The sequence below is a fragment of the Colobus angolensis genome, unplaced genomic scaffold (assembly GCF_000951035.1).
Source record: "Colobus angolensis palliatus isolate OR3802 unplaced genomic scaffold, Cang.pa_1.0 Scaffold224, whole genome shotgun sequence".
NCBI lineage: Eukaryota > Metazoa > Chordata > Mammalia > Primates > Cercopithecidae > Colobus > Colobus angolensis.
The window spans coordinates 2,770,753-2,798,633 of NW_012115422.1; the positions used below are offsets into that span (position 1 = coordinate 2,770,753).

Here is a 27,881-nt window from a genome sequence, read left to right on the forward strand (position 1 = left end):
AAGGAAGGAAGGAAGGAAGGAAGGAAGGAAGGAAGGAAGGAAGGAAGGAAGGAAGGAAGGAAGGAAGGAGAAAGAAAGAAAGAAAGAGAGAGAAAGAAAGGAAAGAAAGAAAGAAAGAAAGAAAGAAAGAAAGAAAGAAAGAAAGAAACAAACAAACAAACAAACAAACAAGCAAACAAACTGTAAGGTTTAGGGAACTTGTTTGTAGTACAAAAAGATGGCCAGTGTGGCTGGAGCAAAAGTGAACAAAGGAGAGTGAAAGATGAGGTTGGAGAAATAGGAATAAGCTAGAAAGTCAAGATACGGATTCAGATTTCATTCTGGTTGCAATGGGAAGCTATTAGAGAATTTTAAGCAAAAGACACACAAGATCTGATTTATACCTTAAAAACAGACTAGTGAAGAAGCAATTCTGCAAGCAAGAGATGATAATGAATTAAAACTGTAGTAGTAAAGAAGGTGAGAACTGGTCAGATTCAAGATCATTTTGGAGGTAACGATTATATGACTTGCTGGTAATGTGAATGAATATGAAAGAAGAATCAAAAATAGCTCCCAGGTTTTTGGTCTCATGATGGTTAATTGTATGTGTTAACTTTATTAGGTCACACAATTTATCCAGATAATTGGTCAAACATTATTCTGGGTGTCTGTGAGGTTGCTTTGGGGTAAGATTAGCATTTCAATCAGTAGACTGAGTAAAGCAGATTGCTCTCCCTAATGAAGTGGCCCTCAGCCAATCAGCTGAAGGCCTGAATAAAACAAAAAGTTTATTCCTCCCTCCAGAGAGTGAGAACACCCCATGCCTGACTCCCTAGAGCTAGGACCTCTATCTTTTCCTGCCTTCAGACTCAAACTGAAACATCAGCTCCTTCTGGGTCTTGAACCTGCTAGCTTTCAGACAAGAACTTACACTTACTGGCTCTCTTGGTTCTCAGGCCTTCGGACATAGATTGGAACTAAACCATTAGCCCTCCTGGGTCTCCAGCTTGCTAACTGCAGAGCTTGGGACTTCTCCGTCTCCATAATTGCTTGAGCCAATTCCTCATAATATTTCCTATTGGTTCTATTTCTCTGGAGAACCCTAACTAATACAAGTTTTAACTAGTAGTCATATAGGGTAAGCATTTACTGAGATGGAGAAGACAAAGGGAAGAGCAGATGTGAACAAGTGGGAATAAAGGGGAGGAGCAATATTAATTCTCTTTTGGCCCTGTTACTTATGAGATGCCTACTAAACTCCTAAGTGGAAATGTCAATTACACAGTTAAGTATACAAGTCTATAGCTGAAGGGAAGAGTATGGACTAAGGACTTAGATTTGGGAATCATTAACAAATAGGCAATATTTAAATCTGTGGAAGTGAATAAAATCACCTAGAGATGTACTGTCCAATGTATAAATAATAGCCAGGAGCCACATGGGGCTATTTAAATTTAAGCTATTTAAAATCCAGTACTTCATTTACACTAGCCTCATTTCAAGTGCTCAACAGTCACAAATGGCTAGCAGATACCATATTGAACAGTAGATACAGATTATTCTCATCATCACAGAAGGTTCTATCAGACAGCGCAGACTCAAACAAGTTACTGAAAAAAAAGAAAGCCAAAGACAGAATTCTAGTAGAAGAGGTAAGGCAAAAAAAACTAAAAAGAAACTACCAGTGAAGTGTTGTCAATGAGGCTTAAAGATAAAAAGTTTTCAGAAAAAGGGTGAATGATTTAATTAATTCAAATACTATTAAGAGATCAAGCTGGATAAGAAAAGGGAGCTGATTACTGGCTTTGACAAGACATAGATAATGAGTGACTTTGAAATGAGCCACTGCAGTAAAAATGGTGGAAACAAAACCTAAACAAATTATGTTGAGAAGGAATAGGTGGGGGAAAAGAAGAGATACCAACTATAAACAATTTTTTAAAACTTTTTGTTTTGAACAAGAAAGAGAAATGGTGGTAGCTTAAAGGAAATATAGGGTCAGGAGAGGTTTTCCTCCCCCCGAAATAGTCATACTGAGGCAGAATTACATGCCAATAGGAATAATAAAATAGAAAATGATGCAAAAGAGATGATAACTACAGGAGATAACTATAAGTGCAAAGCTCTAGAGATGGCCAGAGTATTTAGAATCCAGAGCTTAAATGACGGTTAGCCATAGATGAGATCAAGGCCAGTCTTACAAAATATAATGAAGGTTGAGACCCTACTGAGTATAGACAGAGCTAACTTTACATACATTCAGCCCTCCATATGGATGAGTTCAGCACTCATGGAATTAAATCAACCATGGATCAAAAATATTCAGAAAAAAATTTTAAAAAACTACAATAAAAATTACAAATTTAAAATACAATATAGCAACTATTTATATAGCATTTACATTGTATTAGAGATTATAAGTAATCTACAAATGATTTAAAGTATGCAGGAGGATGTGTAAGTTACATCCAAATTCTACACCATTTTTATTCTTGGGGGTATTGGCACCAATCCCTCACAGATACTGAAGGACAACTTCACTTGGTGGTATAGGTAGCTCTCATCTGTTTACATCTATTTTCTGTATAAAGTAAGACTATAGGTTAAGAGTGACCAGGTAGATGTTGCAGGGTTTGTGTGTTTGGGACTTTTGGTTTTTTTATTTGGTTGGTTGGTTGGTTGGTTTCAGTTTGGTTAGATTTGATTGTTGGTTTTTGGTAGGAGGCAGGTATTAGTGATTTGAGGAGAAATACAGTAATAAACATCACGCTGACAGAGAAAACGGTGAATTTACTGGGGAACTATAATAGGACCATAAGGCAGTTTTAAATACATATTTGATATCTGCAATCATAGATTTAAAATAAGTTTGGTCAGGTGAGCATGTTGTATGATTTTCCTCTAATAAGTTTAGCTGCTTGGATGAGATTAAACCTGTAAATGTATTTAATCAGAATACTGTTTTGCCAGTCATTGATTAGGCATATAATTGTATTTAAAGAGAGTAGCTTTTGACAGATAAGTAGGATGATAAGGAGGAGCAAAAGGGTCAAGAGTGTCAGCAAGGAAATAGTCATTGGGGTAGATTATAGGACCTAATGTGAGCAGAAGAGAAGAGAGGTTGTGAGTGAGGAGGGCAATTTGAAAATCATACATTAATATTTGTACAAACTTTATTTGGATCCTTAGTCAAACAAATAAAAATTTTTTAAAAGCAAATGATACTTATGAGATAACTGAAAAGTTAATGTTTTATATTTAATATTTTATGATATTAAGAATTCTTTTCTAGGTATGAAAATGGAGAGATACATTTGGGATATACTTCAAAATAATATATGGGATGAAAAAATGGGTTGAGGTAAAAATGAAATAAGACACTGTAACAAACTAAGTTTTCCATAAAGATTAATTTAACAAATATAAATTCTCTTTATTTAAAAATGTTTGTTTTGGTTGGGCACCATTGCTCGAGCCTGTAATCCTAGCACTTTGGGAGGCCGAGGCAGGTGGATTGCCTGAGCTCAGGAGTTCAAGACCAGCCTGGGCAACACGGCAAAACCCTGTCTCTATAAAAATACAAAACATTAGCTGGAAGTGGTGGCATACACCTGTAATTCCAGCTACTCTGGAGGCTGAGGCATGAGAATCACTTGACCCGGGAGGCGGAGATTGCAATGAGCCAAGATCATCCCTTTGCACTCCAGCCTAAGCGACAGGCTCTTCCTATCCCCATGACTCTGTCTCAAAAAAAAAAAAAAAAAGTTTGTTTTGTGTAAAAAAAATCTAAATGAACAAGATAGAAATAACACGAATTAAAAACAGAACCATCTTGATCATTTATAACCTTCGTCATGCTTTATAATAAACAACTCTTCAATACTTACCACATTATCATTCCAAGATCATATTTTACAACCTGTCTTACCAGCACACTCTAAGATAGGTATTTTTAAAAACATTTATTAAAAATTGGAATTAAACTTACTATTTCTTTCTGTTCTCTTGGAAAAGAAGAAAATAAGTACTGTTCTTATGCTCCAGATGCTAAAGAGGAAGCAAAATTCCAAAACAAAACACATCATTAGAAAAAGCGAATTAGAAGCCATGTAAAATGAAAACATATATTTCCAATTAGAGTTAGGTACATTGTTTCCCTTTATATATAGAAGACTAAAAAGCATTTATTTCTGCCAGAGAACATCAGAACCTGTGCTTTCAAAGGAGGAGTTCTCAACCTAAAGTCCACAGACCTTCTGATGATCCCCTTAAATTGCAAAATTACCTCTGTGTGCATAAGTGCATTTCTCTGGAAAGATCATTGCTTTCATCAGTCTGAAAGGAATCTATGTACCCCTCAAAAGATTAAGAATATTAGAATCCCTTACTAAGTAAGCATCAATCCCAAAAACTTAATTTGTCTATTCCCACACATTAAGGAAAAATGCTTTTACAAATGTAAGAGCATTACACGAATATAAGTTGCTACTCCTTCCCTATTATTTAACAATAGAGGGACGGTCTCTACTCTAAGAGATTAAGCCAGCTGGCGGAAAAATAAACAAAAACCTTACCTTCAAATAAATACTTGATAAGCAAAATTAGCTAAATATCTCCTTCCAAAGATTTTATAAGGATAATTCTTTAGGCCTTGCATTAGTAAGACATCAAATGAATTGAAAGAATTAAAAGAAACTAAATGAATAATCCTTATCACAAACTTGTCAGGGTCATCTCCTAAATTCAATGTAAACATAGCAAAATACCTCTTCTCCATAGAACCTGGCAGAAGTAAGTACATAAGGCTGGGCACAATGGCTCATGCCTGTAATCCCAGCACTTTGGGAGGCCGAGGCAGGTGGATCTCCTGAGGTCAGGAGTTTGAGACCAGCCTGGCTAACATGGTGAAAACCCTTCTCTACTGAACATACAAAAACTAGCCAGGCGTGATGGCACATGCCTGTAGTCCCAGTTACTTGGGAAGCTGAGGCAGGAGAATCGCTTGAACCCAGGAGGCAGTGGTTGCAGTGAGCCAAGATGATGCCACTGCACTCCAGCCTGGGGGGACAGAGCAAGACACCGCTTCAAAAAAAAAAAAGGGAAAAAAAAGAAAGAAGTATATAAACATTATTCATCATCTTAAAACATACATTGTATCTCTTGTAAAAAAAAAAAATCGATTGTACTGGAAATACATTCAGAATATAAGTACAAAAATTAGTTCTTCACTCTGAAATAAAGCATTACTATTCTGGGGAGTCAACCTGCAAGTAGTTGATCCCTGTCCTTTGATATTCACACCATTGTGTAGTCCTCTCTCACCAATGTTGGTCTGTGCGACCAACAGCATGGCAGAAGTGATAGTATATCACTTCAAGATTAAGTTATAAAGGACTGCAGCTTCCATTTTGGGCCTACTCTTTCACTTGTCTTTCTCTCTCCTGGATTACCAGCTCTGTGAGAAGACAGCTGTCATGATATGAGACCAGTCAAAGAAGTCTAGGAAAAGGTCCATGCAGTGAGGAAGAAAGGGCTGTGGTAAACACTCAGCAAAGAACTGATACCTGCTAACAGCTGCCTGTGTGAATTCAGAAGTAGATTAGGGAAAAATCAGCCAACGTGAGTAAGACCACACCAGATATCTTGGGATTTGAATTCAGAACCCATTTTGGTGATGGCAAGACAATTAGCTTTGGCATGATTTATAAATTCCTGGATTATACAAAGAAAAAGGAAACTAAACATAAGCTTGCCAAAAAACAGCCTATATGGAAAGAAAAAGACCTCAAGGGAAAAGCAAAAGGAACACAAGAACAGAATGAAGAAAGTCAGGGGGATTGCAAATGCCATTGCTGATGATAGCAAAAAGAAATAAAATGTCTAGCAGTGAGCTGAAGATTTGGTAACAGCAGAGGGAGTAAAGATCTACAATGACTTTATCTACAGTGATGGGGTGGATTTAGTTAAACCTTGAGATGACTGTGGCCCCTACCAACAGCTTAACTGCAATTTACCTAAGAACAAAAAATCCTGAGACAGAACTACCCAGCTAAACTGCTTTTAACATTCCTGCTCCTCAAGAGCTAAGACATAATAAACATTTGTTGTTTTAAGCTACTAAGTTTTCGGGCAATTTGTTACACAGGAATAGATAATACACTTTTTTTAATATTGTGATGACTTATTTTTGTGACATGAAAACACCAAATAACTAGCACCATATTCCTACATGGCACTTGGACAATTACCTAAAAGTACAAAAAACACCAGGCTTTGTCCTTACCAAGAGAAGGGAGATAAGAGAATATAGATTAAGCATAATGCCCATAACCCTCAAGGATCCCACAATAATAGAAAAGTCTCATATCGCTTCTCCAGTGCAAACCCACTGAAATAGTAGCAGGCTGGAAGAGAAGACTTTTAAAAAGCATTCAGAGAAAGAAAACAGGTGGAAAAAAAGATGGAATTGCAGAGATAGTGGCTAGAATTGTGTAGGAAATGTATAAATTTTCTTAAATGAGTAGATACTTTTCAAAAAGCATATATAATTGTCAGTGTGAATACTACAAAAATTGAAATATACTCTCTTCAAAATAAAACTCACTAAATCCTCTCTGTGGACAATAAACTCTTCCTCTGGTTTTTATCAGAATTCCTCCTGGATAACATGCGCTATCAAACAACAGACATTTCCATATGTCAAGTCTTCAAGACTTGAAAAGGTAAAACACATAGAATTTATTATTCTTTAGGGCTAAATTAAATGAAGTTCTTCGGTATTTTTTGTTATTTTTGCAGAGACAGGATCTCACCATGTTGCCCAGACTGGTCTTGAACTCCTGGCCTCAAGTGATCCTCCTGCCTCAGCCTCCCAAAGCTCTGGGATTATAGGCATAAAACATCATGCCTAGCCCTTTTCTATTTTTAAATAAAATTTAGAAAAAGAACTAAAGTACTTCAGGACTCTGTTTTAGTTATCCCAACAAAGGTTTTGCTCTCCCAATAATTAAAAATAACTTATTAAAATATAGCAACATACTTTGTGAAGATATTGAAGATATTAAGGATACTATTACTAACCTCTAGTTAGAGAATAGTGGCATAAGCTCCACTTCCCCCTTCTCTTCTTAAAAATAATCCAAACAAGGAGAACAAAAATAAAAATGCAAACTCCTTCTCTGGTAAAACAGAGATATAACTAAAACTCAACCATCAGATTATGTGGAGGCACTCTCAAAAGCAATGGAGATTATTACACAGGGGCTCCAAAAAGTGGAAGCAAAACAAGAAAACTGCCTATTTCACAAAGAGGTAACAAGGTAAACTTTTCCAAGTGTAAAACTTAAAACCCACGTTTGTAACAATGAGAACAAGATGCACAGCTACAGGCAGAAGCTCCTCAGTTTGGTTCCAATAAAAAAAGACAGAAGGCAGAAATTAGAAAGAAATTATTCAGAAGTGCACTATTTACAAAGAATGTTCTGTTCCTACGGCAAGGGGGTTGGGGGGAAGTTTTGTATTGTGAAAGAAATACAATTGCCCAGCCCCACTGGCTGGGAAAAGATAACAGCTAAACAAATTCACACACAAAATCCTGAATCATAAGGAAAATTCTAGTTAGCCTGGAACACAGGAAGATATGCCTTCATACCAACACAACCTATAAATAACTGACCCAAAGTAAATGTACCACATAGTGAAAGGTTTTAATTAATTATAAAAACCAAAAGCAAAAAAAAAATGGTTTCAAAACAGACCAACTTCTTTCATATCAACAAATATCAAGTGGGCTAAACTCACTAAGGTAAAAGAAAAAGACCTCCACACTGTATCACCAGACAAAACCCAACTCTATAATGTAAATGGATGCATCTAAAACTAAGAGTCTTTGAAGGTTGAAAATAAAACCATAGACAAAGGTATAGCAGGCAAATGCAAACAAAACAAGGGTTGTGATCTTAAAACCCCAATGGTCAAATTTTTTTAAAAAACCTTTAAACTAAAAAAAGGTCACATTATAAAGTTTAAAAAACAAAAAAATGTCATTCCTTTCCAAAAAATGTTGTTAGAGCAACTGAGCACATCCACAGGCAAAAACAAAAAACAAAAATTAAACCACCTCGACCAGAACCTTGATTAACTCAAAATGGATTATGAACTTAAATGTAAAAAAAAAAAAAAAAAAAATTAAGGCATAGAAAAAAACATAAGAGAAAACCTTCACAACCTGTAGCAAGGTAAAGTGGTCTCAGAATTGACAAGAAAAACACAATTAACAAAGGAAAAAACTGATAACTTGAACCTCATCAAAATTAAAAACTTCTGCTCTGCAGAAGACCCTGTTGGGAGAATGAAAAGACAATCTAAAGACTAGGGGGAAAAAAGCAGCAAACCATACATATCCAACAAACAACTTTCTTTTGTTTGTTTGTTTTTTGTTTTGTTTGAGACGGAGTGTAGCTCTGTTGCCCAGGCTGGAGTGCAGTGGGGTGCGATCTCGATTCACTGAAACCTCCGCCTCCTGGGTTCAAGTGATTCTCCTGCCTCAGCCTCCTGAGTGGCTGGGATTACAGCATGCGCCACTATGCCTGGCTAATTTTTGTATTTTTTGTAGAGACGAGGTTTCACATGTTGGTCAGGCTGGTCTTGAACTCCTGACTTCGTGATCCACTGGCCTCAGCCTCCCAAAGAGCTGGGACGACAGGTGTGAGCCACTGCGCCCAGACCGAACTTTTATCTATAATATATAAAGAATTCTCAAAATTCAAGAGTAACAAAAACGAATAATCCAATTAGAAAATTGGACAAAAGTCATGAATAAACATTTTGCTGAAAAGGCCGGGCGCGGTGGCTCAAGCCTGTAATCCTAGCACTTTGGGAGGCCGAGACGGGTGGATCACGAGGTCAGGAGATCGAGACCATCCTGGTCTACACGGTGAAACCCCGTCTCTACTAAAAATACAAAAAACTAGCCGGGCGAGATGGCGGGCGCCTGTAGTCCCAGCTACTCGGGAGGCTGAGGCAGGAGAATGGCGTAAACCCAGGAGGCGGAGCTTGCAGTGAGCCGAGATCGCGCCACTGCACTCCAGTCTGGGCGACAGAGCGAGACTCCGTCTCAAAAAAAAAAAAAAAAAAAAAAAAAAAACATTTTGCTGAAAAGGATACATATTAATGGCAAATAAGCACATGAAACATCCTCAGCCATTAGGAAAATAAAAATTAAAACCGCAATGAGATATTGCTACATACCTATCAGAAGAGTCAAAACAGAAAATAGTGATTAACACCAAATGCTGGCAAGGATGTAGAGAAACTAGATCACTCATACCCACCTAGTGGCAATGTAAAATGGTATATTTACTCTGAAAAAAAGTTTAGCAAGTTCTTATAAAACTAACATGTACTTACTATATACTCCAGCATTTGCACCCTTGGGCACACACCCCAGAGAAATGACTTATGTTCATATAAAAACCTGTACAAAATATTCATTGCAGGCTTATTTGTAATAGCAAGAGCTGGAAACAATGCAAATGGTCTTCAGCAGGTGAATGGTTAAACTATGGTACATTAATACCACGGAATACTACTCAGAGAAAGGAACTACTGATACATTGAACAACTTGGATGAATCTCAAGAATATACTGAGCAAAAAATGCCAATTTCAAAAGGTTACATACTATGTGATTCCATTTTGTAACATTCTTGAAATAACAAATTTGTGGAGATAGAAAACAGATTAATGGACGGCAGGGGTTAGGAACGGGGAAAGTGGAGGAAGACATGTATGGCTATAAAGGAGTAGCAAAAAGGAGCCTTGTGGTGACGGGAACAGTTCTGGATCTGAATTGTGGGGTGGTTACACAAAGCTACAGGCAATAAAATTGCATAGAAATATAAAACCCACTCAAAGGAATTCATATAAAACTGATGAAATCTGAATAGGCTCCGTGGATTGAAGCAATGTCAATTTCCTGGGTGTGAAAGTTGACTACAGTAGTTCTCCCTTAATCTCAGTGATATGTTCCAAGATCCCCAGTGGATGCCTGAAACCATGAACAGTACCAAACCCAACATATACGAAGTTTTTTTCTATACATACATATCATGTAGGTATAGGGATTTAATTTATAAATTAGGCAAAGTAAGAGATTAACAAAAATAACGAATAATAAAATAGAACAAGTATAACTATACTGCAATAAAAGTTATATGAATGTAGTCTCTCTCGAAAAACTAATATTTTCAGACTGCAACTGACCACAGTTAACTGAAACTGCAGAGGGCAAAATTGTGGATGAAGGAAAAACTATTGTATAGATGTTACCATTGGGGTAAGTAAGCTAGGTGAGGGTACCTGCAACCTGCCTGTACATTTTTTTCTGCAACTTCCTGTAAACCTATAATTTTTTTCAAAATTAAAAATTCTTTTTAAAGGATGTGTTTACAATGAAGATACAACAGAAATACTCATGCAAAAAGCAAAGCATCAACATTCATAAAACAAAACTAAAAGAAATACATGGAAAAGTAGAAATACATTTTTATTAGGATATAGAAGATCTATACAGCATAAGGTAGTTCTCATTGCTAATATTAAACTCTGTGTAACTGAAAAAAGAGAATATATCTTCAAATGTTCATGAAACACTTAAAAAATTGACCAAACAACATTCCACCAAAAAACTCAATAAATTTAAATCAGAAATATTTGACATTCTCTGAAAGCAATACAATAAAACTAGAAATCGTAACTAAGACAATAAATAAAAATATAAATATATACTTGCCATCCATAAATAACTCACAGATTATAACTACCTCTAAAAAAATCCTATCTTGTAAATAACCAAAATAAATCACTATATATCAAGACCCATGGCATAAAACTAAAGCAGTGGTCAGAAAGTATCATAGTTTCAAATACATGTACAGTGCTATTATTTCAACAAATAAAGAATGAAAATAAAGAAAAGTTTTTGGATGCTTTTATAAAATGACCACAATACCGAAAGCAGAAATTTTTCCTGGAATTCAAGAATGATTCAATGTTTAATATAATGCCTTCGTATCAAGAGAAGATGAAAAGTCATATGGAATCTCCACAGATAATGAATTGTATTTAACAACATTCAACAACCTTTCTTGATTTAAAAAAAAAAAACTAAATACAGTAAGAATAGGTAGAAAATTCCTTAACATGATCAAATGTATCTGTCTCAATCCAAAAGTCAGAATGCCCAATGGTGAAACATCAGAAGAATTCCCAAAAAAACACATCAAGTATGTCCACTATTTTCTCTACAAGTTAACACTGTCCTGTTAAGCTAACATAATTAGCCAAGAGAAAAAAAAATCAAAAATATCTAACAAGAAAAAATATCAAATGAAAAAAACAAAAGGAGGTGGTAAAATTATTGCTATTTACAGATTATATGACTGCATACTTGGAAACTCTCAAAGAATCAACCAAAAAAATTATTAGAAACAATAAGACTATTATTGCAGTTGAATATAAAATTGGTATAGAAAATCACTACATTCATATATACAATCAGTTGAGAAATAAAAATTCTTCAACTCACATTCATCGAAGCATTTGTTCTTTTCTGAAAGAAATTAATGCTACTTGGAACATTACTACAGCATGTATTTTTGTTCAATAATATCTAATGACTTGAACTAAAAAAATATGTGTCCTAGCAGCAAATACTTGGAACTCCAATATAACAGAATCACACAGAGGACAGCTTCAACATTTTAAAACCTCAATATTCAGTGTTTCACTGTACTCAAACTAAAAATGCTAAAAGTTGAAATATAGCAGAATATCTCAATACAATCAATATAACTAAACCTTCCTTACTTTGGGTAAAGAATTAACATTCTATAAACCTGGTGGTTTTTCACCAACCTTCATATTATACAACATTATTTTGTTACCTCTTTCGCCCTTTCTGCCAAACTGTGGTTCTTTTTCAAACAACCATATCACAAGCCCTATTCAATTTATAAAAATGTTTTTAGATGAGATTTAGCAATATATAAATCTAACGATGAGCTGGGCATGGTGGCTCATGCCTGTAATACCAACACTTTGTGAGGTCGAGACGGGCAGATCACTTGAGGCCAAGAGTTCAAGACCAACCTGGTCAACATGCTGACACCCCATCTCTACTAAAACAAACAAACAAACACACAAAAATTAGACAGGAATGTAGTGAATGCCTACAATTCCCACTACTTAGGAGGCTGAGGCATGAGAGCTTGAGCCTCGGAGGCAGAGGATGTAGTGAGTCAAGATTTTGCCATTTCACTCCAGCCTGGGCAACAGAGTAAAACTCTGTCTCAAAACAAAAAAAAAAAGCTAAAGTTGAATTGATATACAGGTCTTAATATTTATAACTATGTCGACTTGTTTGTCAGCTTATTTAACCACCAAAGACTTCAGCAAAAATTACCTTCCTGTTTAGGGAGAATAGTAACAATGATTTATTTTGGTGTAAAAAATAAGAATCGAGTACTTCTTGCTTTTGTTTTTTTTTGGGGGGCATATAACTCAATACCATTTTTCCTTACAAATGTCTTCTTTATTATATATAAAAGCCGTATCTAAAAATTCCTTTGGAGGTTATTTCTGGACCTGTCGCCCAGGTTGGAGTGCAGTGGCTCAACCTGGGCTCACTGTAAGCTCTCCCCCCCGGGGTTCATGCCATTCTCCTGCCTCAGCCTCCCGAGTAGCTGGGACTAAGGAGCCCACCACCATGCTGAGCTAATTTTTTGTATTTTTAGTAGAGACGGGGTTTTACCGTGTTAGCCAGGATGGTCCCGATCTCCTAACCTCGTGATCTACCCACCTCGGCCTCCCAAAGTGCTGAGATTATAGGCGTGAGCCACCCCGCCTGGCTAAAAGACGCTTCTATTCTTATTAGTGTATCATGAAACAAACATTTAACTTTCTTCAAAAGGTTACAAATTATGTGTGTCAACCTAGCTAGATTGAGGAAATACCTAACATGTGCTACTTGTGGGTAGAGACAGGAGGCATGAAAATTATATAAGAACAAATCCCTATCCTTAAATGGCTTTCAATTTAAGTGGAGATACAAGAAGAGAAACAGGAATATGACCACCTTCCTCAATTCCCTTGCTTAAATTTCTTCCCCAACAACCCCATTTTGAGAGGCAAAAACAAACCAAATAAGAAAGTTATGGCTAACTCCTTTGGGAAGGTCAATATCTCATGATGATGATCAGTCTCTAAAATTACAGAGAATGACATGTCTAGAAAGTTAAAATTTATAAAAGTAAGGTATCCAGAAGTAAAAGTCTACAAGATTGCTTGTAGCATTAGTTAACAGAAACAAAACTTAATGGTTGCTGACTTAGAAAATGAACCAACTGCCAAGGTAATGCATATTTGCCAGAATAATGCAGAAATACAAAATTGTAACTTTACGTAACTCAAACCTTCCCTCAATATGGTGTGTAGTCTTAATGACTCCTACAAAATAAATTCAGCATTTATATTATGATTTAAGTTTCAGTAATACTTGAAAAGATCAGAGGGAGATAAATATACTATTGAATCTGAAAGGCAGAAAAACAAGTGGAATTATACTAAACTCCTCCATATTACATTCTGAAGTAAAAATATAATAAATTTCAATGGATGTTATTTAGAGCATTGATATTCTACCATAAAGAATAATTTTGGAATAGTTATACAATATATCCTCAGTCCTGATCCATGACCTTTCCAGTAAAAGCATTTGGGAAACTGGGTATGTGTAGACAGCAGTCACTTTTTACAGATATCAGGTAGATTTCTAAACTATATAATCAATGTAGACAGTGTTGAGCAAAACAACATACTTTATTGTCCCTTTTGCCTCTAAGTCTTTAAGTAAATCTGAGTCCAGCCCTCAAAACTGTTTGCTATAATTTAGATATTTGATTCTCCAAACCTCATGTTGAAATTTGTCCCCCAGTGTTGGAGGTGGGGCCTAATGGGAGGTGTTTGGGTCACGGGGGTGGATCTCATGAACAGATGAATGTCCACCCTAGGGCATGGTGAGAGTTTGCCCTCTATTAGTTCCTGAGAGAGCTGGTTGTTAAAAAGAAACTGGCACCTCCCCTATCTCTTGCTTTCTCTCTCACCAAGTGATCTCTGCATATGCTGTCCCCCCGTCACCTTCCACCAGGAGTGAAGCAGCCTGAGGCCCTCACTAGATGCAGATGCTGGTGCCATACTTCTTGCACAGTCTACAGAACCATGAGCCAAATAAACCTCGTTTCTTTATAAACTACCTAGCCTCAGGTATTCCTTTATAGCAACACTAACAAACTAAGACACTGTTTCCTAAAGAAAAAAGTCCAGGGATAAGCTCACATTACACACAAAAGGCAACAATTCACGTTACACACATAAGAAAATGTCCTGTATTAAGTCTTCTTTCTTTTTACCACATCTACTTTCACATTGTGTTTTATTTCATGCTTTTTTGATTGTCATCGATCAGAAGGACAATGTTATTCTTTGTTGGATAACCGGTCTTTGCTTCAAAAAGTGAAAAGCTCACTAAAATAGAAGCTACTACAGTTGAGAACGAGGTCACAAATATCAATGAGACAAAGTGAAAAATGGCTATGAAGCTAAACAAGCCAAGATATACTAGATGCAGGTGATGCAGAAAAATCAGAGTGACACAGTAAGGATTAGAAAGCTTCATACCCAAAATATCAGAAAGATTGAATTGAAGAAATTACATTTTTTAAAGAAATGAAGTTTTCCTGCTTCTAAAGAATAATTAGTATATAATTTATTTGCCCCCGAAAAAACTTTTATGAATCATAACAGCAAATCTAAATCATAGTTTTTGGATAGCCATTATAATTAACACAGTAGAGTTCCCTATCAGACATTCTGTTACAACTAGATACAAGTCTTTTATGATCAAAAAAATTAATCTTTATATGGAAATAGATGTAAAGTGCATTTCTGAGTGTTTAAAAGTACTTAAATCAACTAAACATCTCATTCTGCTTTGTAAATTGCTTTTCTCTCCTCTTATGGAAAAAAGTATAAGGGAAACAAGGAAAAGGGGCTCACAATTATAAAATCCACTACTACTGGGATAAAAGCATTCCAAAAGATTTCAAAACGTGAAAACAAAGAAATCAGCAGAGACGATTATTTTGCAACATTATGAAAGCACTCAATTTCAGCTCTTGTAGCTACATACAAACTTATAATTTTACAAGCTTCAGGAGTTCCAATTTGAAAATATGCCCTGCACTAAAGACTAAACAAACACATTTTTTATAGTAGTACCCAGACTGAGGCAATGCCCCTATTAAATGCTCCCATAGCATTTTACACTTCTCTTTTATAACATTCATCATACTCATTACTTAATGTTTGCAGTCTAAGATACACAGTCAGAGAGTTTTGTATTTTTATGTACCATACACCATTATAATCCAATGTCTAAACAATTGGTACCCATAAATACTTCTTGACTGAATAAACAAACTTTTTATCAAATTGTCTCCCAAAATTCTCAGTCATGATATACCTCCTATACAGTGCTATATTATAAAATATTTATAAAATAAGGGTCAATTGCTTTATAGCAGTGACTATACAGCAGTAAAAAGAGGGAAAGAGAGTTGGGGGTGAATGGAATATATTCAGAATAATTTGAGCAGTTATTCTTTTGGTTTTACAAACCCTGCCCCACTTGCCATTACCCCCTACTCCACGCCCAGTGCCCCTAGGGGAGCATGGTCATCTACTAGAAAATCATAAAACATTGCCATATAGAGCAATTATTACTCATATTACTAGGTAATACTCCTCAGGTATACTGGATTACAAATGAAGGTTTAAAACAATTGTTCTACTATTTAAAAAAAAAAATTTTTCAAATTGTGAAAGAAATTCAAACTCAGTCAGATATTACCATTTAATAATAAAGAGACTGAATATATACACTAGATATACATTAAGACTCTCTAGTCAGAAAAGGAAAAGATCAACAAAAAGAATAATTTACTTACATCAATGGAAAAGCAAAAAATGGGAGTGTCATGGCAAGTCTTGCTGTAAATTCATCAGGAAGATACCACAAATATACAATTAAGCATGTAAACAGATAGAGAACTGAGGAATACAGAATTAATCTTCCAACCCATAATTTTTGTAATCTCTGATTTTTTTCCCTAAATTCTTCCAATGCTTGAATTTCCTGTTAAGAGAAAATTATTCCCTGTTAGTAAATTTCAAACTTCATAAAGAAATTAAAATGTTAAAAAATGTTAACAGGAAAGATATTTAAGAAAAAACTCTTATTTAAAGTTCAATAAAGCATAATACCCTAACCGTTTAAAACAGAACATAATATGGAAAAGAAAACTAAAACTGAAGTTAAAAATTTATAATGCTTATTCTAACAAAGCAATTTTACAATGCAAAATTAATTACTATTTTTAAACTATCAAATTGGCAAAGATTCAGGGAATGAAATTGGTATCAGCAATAATATTTGTTGAGTCAAATAAGTAATAATTCCTTCTATAAAAGACATTTTAAAAATCTGGCAATAAGAAAAAGAATTAATAAAAATTAAAACAGTAACCCATCTATTTATCACTCTCCATATTCCCAGAAAATCATTTTTTTAATACTATATAAAAAGCTGTGAAAATTTTGTAGACTGATAAAAACTATTATACAGTATCTCATCTATTTTGTCCTACCTGTAACATTTATTTACACCACACTGCAGATCTAATTTCATTCTAACTGGCTCTATTACTTGAAACAGACTTCTTAAGTCACTGATAGACTTTAGATTTTTTTGAGGTCACATAACATTAAAGTTCTCAGACTCACTCTATATCATTTCTAAATTCCCATACCAGATTTGGTCTCCAAAATAATATATACTACAATAGTATTTATTTAATACCTAAAATGAATTAAAATACCTCAGAGCCAAAGAACATACCTTATCTATACTTTCTAGAACTTCTACAGTTGAAGGTTTTGTCTGTTATAGAAACAGAAACAAGAGACAGCATTAAAACTTATCACAAACTTTTATGTTTTGATATAATCATTAAAGAACATTTATTTCAAAATTGAATTTTCTCAAATGTTATCAGGCAAATACGTATTCTTGTTTATAACTAAGATTTACTTAAATAAAAATTATAATTGCAAACAGAACTACGTAAGAGTAAAGAAATAAGCATTTCCCTACTTAACTTTTTTTAATCCTAGAAAGACTTTGAATTCTGATAGCTCAATTTTTGCCATTCTTAACCTCAATAAAACACACTGTTACAGAAAGAAACAAATTTTGGCCAGGTACGGTGGCTCGCGCCTGCACTTTGGGAGGCCAAGGTGAGCGGATCACTTAGGGTCAGGAGTTTGAGACCAGCCTGGTCAACATGGTGAAACGCTGTCTCTACTAAAAATTCAAAAATGAGCTGGGCGTGGTGACATGTGCTTGTAATCCCAGCTACTCAGGAGGCTGAGGCACGAGAATTGCTTGAACCCGGGAGCCAGACATTGCAGTGAGCTGAGATCGCACCACTGCACTCTAGCCTGGGTGACAGAGTAAGACTGCATCTCAAAAAAATTTTTTAATTAAATTAAAAAATAAAAAAAAAAACGCACATTTTCCTCCAAAAAAATTCTTAGGAATGATTACTCAAAAGAATTAACACATTAAAAAAATTTACAGACTAAAAATGGTTTGATTGGCTATTGCTAAAAGTTCACTTAAGACTCTGGAGGTCAAAATCAATAGGCTATCTTCATTCTAAATTCCTAAAGTACTTTTTGAAGATCAGATTTTAAAAGGACATCTAAAAATACTTCATTATAGCAAAGCTTGTTTGCCAAAGGTATTTTTTATACATCTAGAATAAAAATCAGCCAAAATCACTCATAAAACACTTGAAAAAATATTTACCAATTACATACTCAACAATCCAAGAGGGTAATGAATATCAGGTCATTGTAGTTCCCATAAGAGTTGTTAACATTAGAGTTAACCATATGAAATTGACATTTTGCTAAGTCCAAGCAGTTGAATACTGGCAATTTCATATGGTTCAACCTAATATGAAAGACAAAGCAAGAAGAGATAAATTTTATCCTTGGGCAGATTATTAAAAGGTCATAACAGGGTCAATATAATGCTCATCCAAAACAAAGCTGTTCCAGCAACAGCCCAAAACCTAAGTTATGTACCAAGTATCGTTAGACTCTATTATTATGGTAGTAAGGAGAAAAAAAAAATAAGTAGTTTATCCTAGACTACCTTATCTCCTCTTACATTTGAAAAGAGCATTTATACAATTTTTTTTTCTTGTATTTGAGACAGAGTCTAGCTCTGTTGCCCAGGCTGGAGTGCAGTGGCACAGTCTCGGCTCACTGCAACCTTCGTCTTCTGGGTTCAAGCGATCCTGCCTCAGCCTCCCGAGTAGCTGGGATTACAGGCGCCCACCACCACGCCTGGCTAATTTCTGTATTTTTAGTGGAGACGGGGTTATATAATTTATACAATTCATATTTTCGAGCTGTAACTTTGAGATACTTCCTCTAAAAGCTTATCCAATAAAATCAAACTGAATTTCTAATTTTGTTTAACCTATAAATTCTAAAAGCACATGCAGTGTGACTTTAGTCAATATTTATGATAAGCTTCAAGTAAAAAGATACAGTGTGTAAGAAACAACTATTGTATAGAATACTTTTTTTTCTTTTTTTTGAGACAGAGTCTTGCTCTGTCACCCAGGCTGGAGTGCAGTGGCACAATCTCGGCTCACTGCAACCTCTGCCTCCTGGGTTCATTCTCCTGCCTCAGCCTCCCGAGTAGCTGGGATTATAGGTGCACACCACTACGCCGAGCTAATTTCTGTATTTTTAGTGGAGACAGGGGTTCACCATGTTGGCTAGGCTGGTCTCGAACTCCTGAACTCATGATCTGCCCACCTCGGCCTCCCAAAGTGCTGGGATTACAGGCTTGAGCCACCGCACCCGGCCTAGAACACTTATTTTCAACTACCTTTCAAATAAGCTTGAAACTTAGGAAGTATAAGAAAACAAGATAGCCATTTGCACACAAATACAGAAATACAGAAATAAAAATAATTCATACATCCAAGTGAAATAATTCTGTTACACAGAGGCATTGGACACCTACAGAACAAGTGGAAGTATCAAAATAAAAAAATAGAAAAGTAATTCAAAAGAGAAGAAAAAAAGTTAAGGAAAACAGCAAACTACTATTCAGGGCTATAATGAAAGGAGACTTTCACAAATAGCTTTATGTGACACTTTTATATTAGACTCAAGAACTAGCTGTAAAGAAAAGTACCTTACCCTCCATCGAGAAAATAATCCACCCATCTTTTATTTGTAGAAACTGGGCTCAATGATAAATATCATCAATTGTCCAAAGGAATTCACAGCTAGAAATAAAGCAAGTATTTAAAATGTTAAGTTAAACACACAGCATACCCACTATAGATGTTGCAATACTGCCTAAAAAAGTTATGAAATATTAATTTCTTTGGACTCCACATATATGGAATTTGATATCAGACAGTTATTGGGATAGAGTCTACCTTTATTTATTATTATTATTTTTTGAGATGGAGTCTCTCTGTGTTGCCCACGCTAGAGTGCAGAGGCAGATTCTCACCTCATTGCAACTTCCGCCTCCCAGGTTAAGCAATTCTTGTGCCTCAGCATCCTGAGTAGCGGGGACTACAGGTGTGCACCACTACGCCTGGCTAATTTTTATATTCTTGATAGAGACAGAGTTTTGCTATGTTGACCAGGCTGGTCTTGAACTCCTGGCCTCAAGTGATCTGCCCACCTCGGCCTCCCAAAGTGCTGGGATTACAGGCGTGAGTCATCGCACACTGCCAAGTCCACCTCTTAAAAATCCATTCTTCAAAACCAGAACAGATTTAAAAGTGAAAATAAAGTTTGAAAAGCTTTTTAAATGACAATGAAGTTTAGAAATGTATATTCTTACCACTTTGCTATTTTCTATTCTTTAAAATATGTTCTCTATGTTGTTCTGGGAACAAAGTTTTACCATACTACTTTCATACTATATACTTAAATAAAATCATTTCTACCATCCAGCTGTCTCCCAACTAAACTAGTTATCTGGAGTAGGAGTGTTTTACAATGTTTAGAATACAACCTTACAAGTAATAAGAGAAAGCCGCAACCAAGTCATTAATAAGAAAATAAGGATTACAAGGCTATCTGTGACCTTTAGCAAATCACTTAATGATTCTGAGCCTTAATTTTCTTTTCTCTAAATTACAGTTAATAATACCACCACTTTCTCATAGGATAGTCTTTAGCATTACCATCTCACAGATAAGAAAACTAAGTGAAAAGAGGTTTAGTGATTTGTCCAATAGCTCAGAAGAAATATGGCCTAGAGTCCCTTTATCTTCAGATTTCTAGCCTCTATTACTAAACATTACTGTTTAATGCCCAAATAAACATTTCTCCCTAACATTGTGTACAAGTCCCTGAAGCTAGTTGACCTTCAATTCAGCTAGCTCTATAACCACTTCTTTTAGTTGTTTTTCTATGACTCTCAAATGTTTTATAATAGACTCAACGATATTATATTCTAAATCAACTTACTGGACAATGATTATGTAAATTTTTATTCTTTTAAGTTGAATTGTTAAAAGTATAATTTCAAACTGACATATTTTAACCAGGTTACAGTTAGATACTTGCCAATGTATAAAACTTCTTTTCCACCCCAAAAAAGGTTACCTATGTCATATTTCTCACATTTTTTAACTGTAAACGTAAACACAAAATAATACCAGTATCAAGTAAGAACACTCACTCTGCAAAATTATTTATATACCATAATTAGCATAAGGCATAGCTATCTTGGAGTTTCTTAGAAAAGTAACAAAAAGCTTAACTGTAAAATAGTTTTACTCACAAAGTAATTTTTAAGGACAGAAACACCTATAATCTGTCCTGAAAAACTCTAAAGTTTATAACTATAATGAATGTTTCAAGTCATTTTTAAGTTGCAAACTAAATGTTATTAATCATTTAGTATTTTCTAAAACGTGGTTGTAGAAAATCCAGGAACTTTCATGAATTAAACTATAAATTTCTATCTGAATTATGACAGTAAGTAAATCTAAAAACCCTCTTGAGATGCTAAAAATAATTACCAAAAAGGTGGGTGGAGGGAGTAGATTCATATGAATCACTTGTTATTCTCAAAATATACATCATTCCACTATTTTGGAACTAGTGTATGGTGTCTAGCAGTGTTCCGTACACCACCAACCTACATATTTTGAAGTAAAATTACATCCTTCAATGTCAAGTTTGTAACCATCACACCCTGAGACTATGATCAGAATTTTTAATATTTGAAACTAATGACAACAACAATATCAAACAACAGTATCAGTTAAACACTTAGTAAGTACTTCATTTCTAGGGGCCCTAAAACAAATGCTGTGTGTGTGTGTGTGTGTGTGTGTGTGTGTGTGTGTGTGTGTGTATAAATTTTTTTTTGAGACAGTCTCACTGACACCCAGGCTGGAGTGCAGTGGTGAGATCTTGGCTCACTACAACCTCCATCTCCAGGGTTAAAGCAATTCTCCCACCTCAGTCTCCAAAGGTGTAGCTGGGACTACAGGCACGCACCACCACACCCGGCTAATTTTTTTTTTTGGTAGAGACAGGGATTTCACCTTGTTGGCCAGGTTGGTCTCGAACTCCTGGCCTCAAGTGATCTGCCCACCTTGGTCTCTCAAAGTGCTGGGGATTATAGGCGTGAGCCACCACACCCAGCCCAAATGCTTTATATTAATTTTAGCATTTAGATACTACTATCCCTCCATTTTAAAAATGAGAAATCTAAGAGAAGTGAAATAGTGTGCTAAGTAACATCCCAAAGACAGTAAGCAGCAGAGCCAAACATAGTATTTTAGTTTTGATTTTTTAAGCACCCAGCTATTACCAATAACACAAAATCAGAAATAAAGTCTGCTTTATATAGATTAGACTGGAACATTTATATATAAAATATATGAAAGCACCTCTGACATTATCAAATAGTTGGTAAACAAATCTACTGATTTGAAAAGTGAGTAGTAAGCACACGAAACAGTATTAGTACAATGTATCGTGTGACCCAATTCCTTTATTTGATTACATTTGAGTGTTTAAATCTGCATTAAAGAGAAGTTAAATGATTTGCAAAATCATGTAGCTCCAGCTAGGGACAGAACTGGTACTAGAAGTCTGCAAGCACAGCCTTTACTTGTTTACTGCGTATCAATTTTAAAGTAAGTACAATATGAAATACATGCATAACATCACTATACCAATTTTGACAATTATTTGCTTAAAGAATTGTTTTGGTATTAATGAAACAATCTACATCTTAGCCTCTAAGACCCCAGAAGCAAGGGATTATGCTGTTAAATTTGTACTCTAAAACAATATTAGAGTGACAGTCATTAAATGCCATATCCAGGCTTTCAGGTTCATAATCAAAGAAACGGTCAACCTGCACTAGCAATTTTTCTATCAAATTCTGATATTAAAGGAACTGATTTACTGCAATGCACGTAATAGGTGGTACTTTCTAACAGATGTGAAAACATAACAAAATTAAACAATTAAATCAAATATTGCTCCATAGCTTTAATTTCAGACCTCTTCTGTATTCAACCACTGGTTCTCTCCTTTCCACACAAATATCTTAACTCCAAGTCCTGTGGCCCACCACTTACTGTGAAATTTTGGACAAATCAGTTACTTAACCTATCTGCTACTCAATTTCCTCATCTGTAAAAGAGGGATAGTTAAGGACCCTCTTAAATGTTGAAAGACTTAAATGACATAATGTATTCTAAACTATTTACAACAGTGCTTGGCACACAGTGATTGCTCAATACAAACTGTTTTTACTGCTGTGGTTGTTGCTATTTTCTAATCCATCTCTCCTTTCTTTCAAATACATGGAAAATATATGGGAACCGAATAACCCTTGCATTTCCTTCTGAGGCATAAATCAGTTCACTTGCCCTGGATTGGACACTTGAGGTTGCCCTGGTTCAACCTCAAGTGACTTTTCTCCAAGAACTCTCCCATGAACATGTACAGAGTGTTTCTTTCCACTCTGATCTGATACCACAACAGGACCTGTCATGACCTTAAGAGATGGGTGCATCTAAGTGTGTTTTTCTTTTTGTTGAGACTGAATCTCACTCTGTCTGTTGCCCAGGCTGGAGTGCAGTGGCATAATCTCAGCTCACTGCAACCACTGCCACCTGGGTTCAAGTGATTCTCCTGCCTCAGCCTCCCAAGTAGCTGGGATTACAGGTGTGTGCCACCACTCTCAGCTAATTTTTGTGTTTTTAGTAGAGACAGGGTTTCACCATGTTGCCCTGGCTGATCTCGAACTCGTGACCTCAAGTGATCTGCCTGCCTTGGCCTCCCAAAGTGCTGAGATTACAGGCGTGAGCAACCCCATCCGACCTAAATGTGTTTTTCAATGAACAATAATGTCGACCACCTTATTTGAATGTTTTCTACTAATGGCTATTTACACTCAGGTTTGAGTGTCAGAATTTTAAATCTTGGGAAATGTTTTTCTTAAATTTTCACCTCACTCCAAGACACATTAAAATAATGTAATAAAATAGATCTGGATTCAAAATATGGCTCAATCACTTACTAGCTATGCAGTCTTGGGCAGATTACTTAAACTCTCCAAGCCTCAAGTTATTGCATCTGCAAAATGGTAAAAATATCTACACTTCACAGAATTGTTGTATAAATTAAATGAAATTATGTATCATTTGGCACAGTGTACAACACATAGTAACTGCTTAATAAATTGTAGCCATTATTACCAGAAAACACACCTAGTATTTATATGGAACACATTTCTTTCTAACTTCTTATAAAGAAAGCACCTATTTCATAATTCTAAAATTGGAAAATTATATCACAGTTTGTATTTTTACTAAAATAGATTGCTCTCATTTTCTCTAGTATAAGAAATAGAGCAAAAAATTCTGTAGACTCTGCCATTAAATAATCTTGTAGGCCTTTGAAGAAAACAGAAAGGAAGTTTTATGTTTATCAAATTCCAAAGTTAACTATAAGCTATTTAATCACCATCAACAGTACCTCCATAACATATTGTACTATACAATTGAAGAGTAAAGGTGATTTGTTCTAGAACTCTAACTTTCAAATGTCCTAACTGAAAAGACAATTCTGAAATAGCCCAAGCCATATTTATTGCTCCTCAAAAAAAATTAATGAAAAGAAGTACATCTCTATTATATATTAAGCCCTCTTAATATATAATGATTAAGGGCTTGCTTTCATGGTAAGTCAATTTTCATCTGAACTAAATACCACCAAAAAATTACTATTTGATTATAAATATTTCTATATGAAACCATATCGTTTTAATAGCCATATAACTCCCTTTCTTGTATTTTCTTGTTTATATGTTATAATATATAAACACTATATAAGTTTATTAACAGCATTACTGAGCTGATCTCAATAGATAACAGAAAACCTTAAAATTCTAATTTTAAACGCACCACTCCTGTTTAAGAAAATGTGTTGAAAGTCAACTTGGTCTTCTGGGGGCTGCTGAGGAAAAGAGATTAGCATTCCCTGCCAGTTTGAACATATTCCTGAAACCAAGCTTACTCACACCCACCAAACCGTTGTTGAATAGAGTCCATTTTGTCAATGCTGACACCCAAGAAAACAGTAGACACCGAGCAATACACACTGGAGGCCAAGTGGGGAAAGCAGAACATGGAAAACTCAGTGACTCACGGGTCTTGCTTAGCACTGTGAGAGCACCATCAGCAAAGCTGAGTTGACCAATTTCAACCCTTTCTCAATCCGCAAACTGTGAACTGATAGAATTTAGATTTGTTTTTCTCCTCCTGCCACGCCTCTGATACTATGCATCTTCGCCCTTCCCGTCCGCCCCACAGCCCACCATCCCTGGAATAAGGACAATGGTTGGAGAGCCTCTTCTCTAAGTAGCACGTACTCCACGCCCACACGCTAGAGCCCGGCAGCATGACACTGACAGTTTTCAGTCCCTTCTGGTCTTGCCAACTCTTGGAGCCTCCACACAACTCAGAAAAAGACGATGCGGACAGAACGCTCAAAGCGGATAGCTGAGCGTAGGAAATGCTAGTTTGGGACCTTCTGACCTCTTTGCCCCACCTATGTCGAGGTAAGCTCGACACAGGTGGGCCAAAGAGCTGGGGCTCAAGCCAGTCACCACCCGGAATCTCCCAGAATCAAACTGGAGAAACTACCAGCCCTAGAGGGGAGAAAAGGCTTTCGAGACTCCAGCACCACCACTGCCAGTGTGCTGGGAGATCCAGGGAACAAGGCGGCGAGCCTGGGTCAGCGCGCACCACCGCGCAGCCTGACTAGCAGCCGCCGCAGAGCTCTAGGCCACTTGGCAGGAGGCGGGGGCACCAAGGAGAGGCAAGCGGAGAACCCGCAGCTTATTTCCCAGGGGCACAGCTCAGCAGGCCTCCCCGCTGCAGAGCCCTCCCAACTGCCCTCGCCTTGAGCGTTCTACCTGCAAGAAGCGGGCGCAGCCCGGCCCGGGCGTCCACCCCCGCCAGTCTCGGCCGCCACCGCGCAGCCTGCCTCCTAGAGCAAGCAGCAGCCGCCACTGACAGAGAGACAGGCCCAGCCAACTCCTTCCCATCAAACCCCGCGCTCCCGCCGCTCGCCAATTGGCGCCGCGGCCGGCGCGCGCCGCTCCCCCATCACGTGACCCTACCCTGGGCTAGCAGTTGTTGGGGCGGGTCGGGCGGGAGGTTAGGATCCTGTGTCTGTGGCCTCCGCAGTCAGCGTAGGCTGCTCGTTGTCGTGTGGCAGTCATGTACTGCCATTTATTATTACTCTTAGAATATAGTTATTTCTTACTCTTCTGCTGCCTGCTTTCCTTTTAAAGCCTGTTCTGCCGTCTCGCTGAAGAAGGAAACCCACTGAAACTGGTCCTGGTGGTCTCAGACCGCCGCGCGAGCGAAGAGTGGGGAGGACGAAGGTTGGGAAGTTGAGGATGGAGATGGGTGCGTCTGGAAGGTAGTCCGTCCTGAGGAGTCCCCCATCAGCTGTCAGCCAGCCGGCAGCAGAGCAAGTTAAGAGTACACAGCTCCGAAGAAGCCAGTTCCCAACCAAACCAGTGGAGAAAAGTCAGCCTGGCCCCCAGGAGTGCTTGAGTCTCTGTCACTCATGGACGTCACAAAGGGTCATTTGATGACTGGATGCTTACCTCACCGGTGTGAGGTAAGCTTCAAACGCCATATCATGTTGCTTTAAAACCTGCGGGTAACAGCATAAGCTGAGTTTTCTATCTTAGAACTCTTAACCCCAAGAACACTCTTGACAGGTCCTGATAGATGGACCCACAAAAAACCACCCAGGCTATATTTGACTCGGATTTGAAACGCTGCCTAAACGGTATTAAGTTTCCTCCTCAACTGGAAAAGACAAATAACATGATACCCGAATGAGAAAAATACTAGACGTGCACACAGTAATATGTGAGCAGGGAAACTTCAGCGAAGGTTTTTATCATGCTTTACCCCATTTTCGTGCTTTACCCCATGTGCAAACATTTTTCATGGTTTTTTTTTTCTATTTACATACACAAAAAAAGTTTCGATGATTTTTAAAGAGTATAATAATTTTAATATGTTACATTTAAACTTTGACAATGCAAACAGGTTGTCAAGAGAAGAAGCTGAACATTGTCTGGTTGGTAAGAAAATTTATACTAGAAGCTACCACGTAATTCGCTGTGGAATTTACTTGCCCTAATTGCCTAAATATTTAGTTACAGTTCTGTACACTTGAAAGGATGAGGGGAGGGGAACTACAGTTTAGTGTGTTACTGTAGATCAGGCACTTTCCAAATGTAGAAGAAAATGAACAGAAACATTTCACCTGTTTTGATATGGAAATTTAGCCATTTTGTTTTTCAACCTTTGCTGTTGCAAAGTATTAAAGTCCTGTGCAGTTTTGCAAATACATCTCACCTCAGGAAGATTTTGTTTCCTAAGAAGACTGGGAAGAATGGCTTTCCACTTGCCAGTAATGTGTCCTCTGGTCAACTGAGCCATCAATGTCTGTACTCCAGCCTGGGCTACCAAGCAATACCCCACCTCTACAGAAAAAAAAAAAGGTAGCGAGGGGACAGAGAAGAGCTGGCTGGATGCACGAGATTCCAAACACCTAATCCTGAGATAAAATTCCCTAGGCAATTGCTCTACCAAGAGTAGAGATTTGACCTGGCAAAAGAATGGAGATAAGTATTTAATCATTAACTCTTTTAATCCTCCCAACAACCTTTTAAGTATAGTATCATTTTTCAAATGAGGAAACTGAAATGTAGAAAGATTATGTACACTGTTGAAGGTAACACTAAACCATTGCCTCGTTTATATCCTTTATAGAAGAGTTCATCAAGCAAATAAAGTGAGGGAAAGACATTACAAGCAGAAAAATCAACATACATGCTATTGTGGCTAGACTTCAGGCTACAGGGTGGTTTCAAATATTTATTGACAAGGCCCTGTGTTAAGTGCTGAGGATACAGAGATAAATAAGCCATTTGTTCTAAAGCAGCTGACACTAGTGAGACAAACCTTAAAAAAAAATACAATGCAGACTAAGACTAAATAAGTGCTGTGATAGAGGCTAATGTTCATGGTATTGGAAAATGATAAGAAAACAGCAGCCGGAGAGGATGTGGGAAAGCCAGTGAAAGTGCTGCTTTAGCAGAGTCCACATGTC

The 27,881-nt window shown here is 36.7% G+C and overlaps 1 protein-coding gene across 5 annotated transcripts in view; it reads right to left on the reverse strand.

Moving 5' to 3' along the window:
- KIAA1715 (KIAA1715 ortholog) overlaps window positions 1–25,843 on the reverse strand; it is an 89,090-nt gene extending 63,247 nt beyond the window's left edge. For 2 of the 5 annotated variants that reach the window (XM_011944007.1, XM_011944006.1), the window contains exons 1-5: window positions 25,657–25,843; window positions 19,383–19,471; window positions 16,996–17,037; window positions 16,046–16,233; window positions 3,971–4,029 (exon numbers count right to left, since the gene is read on the reverse strand). In XM_011944007.1, the coding sequence (XP_011799397.1) occupies window positions 3,971–4,029; window positions 16,046–16,233; window positions 16,996–17,037; window positions 19,383–19,409 (316 nt within the window). In that variant the 5' untranslated portion in view covers window positions 19,410–19,471; window positions 25,657–25,843. Of the gene's footprint in view, window positions 1–3,970; window positions 4,030–16,045; window positions 16,234–16,995; window positions 17,038–19,377; window positions 19,472–25,656 lie in introns of all 5 variants that reach the window. The other 3 variants (XM_011944008.1, XM_011944009.1, XM_011944010.1) reach the window with 3 other exon arrangements.
- Between the last annotated feature and the right edge of the window lie 2,038 nt (window positions 25,844–27,881).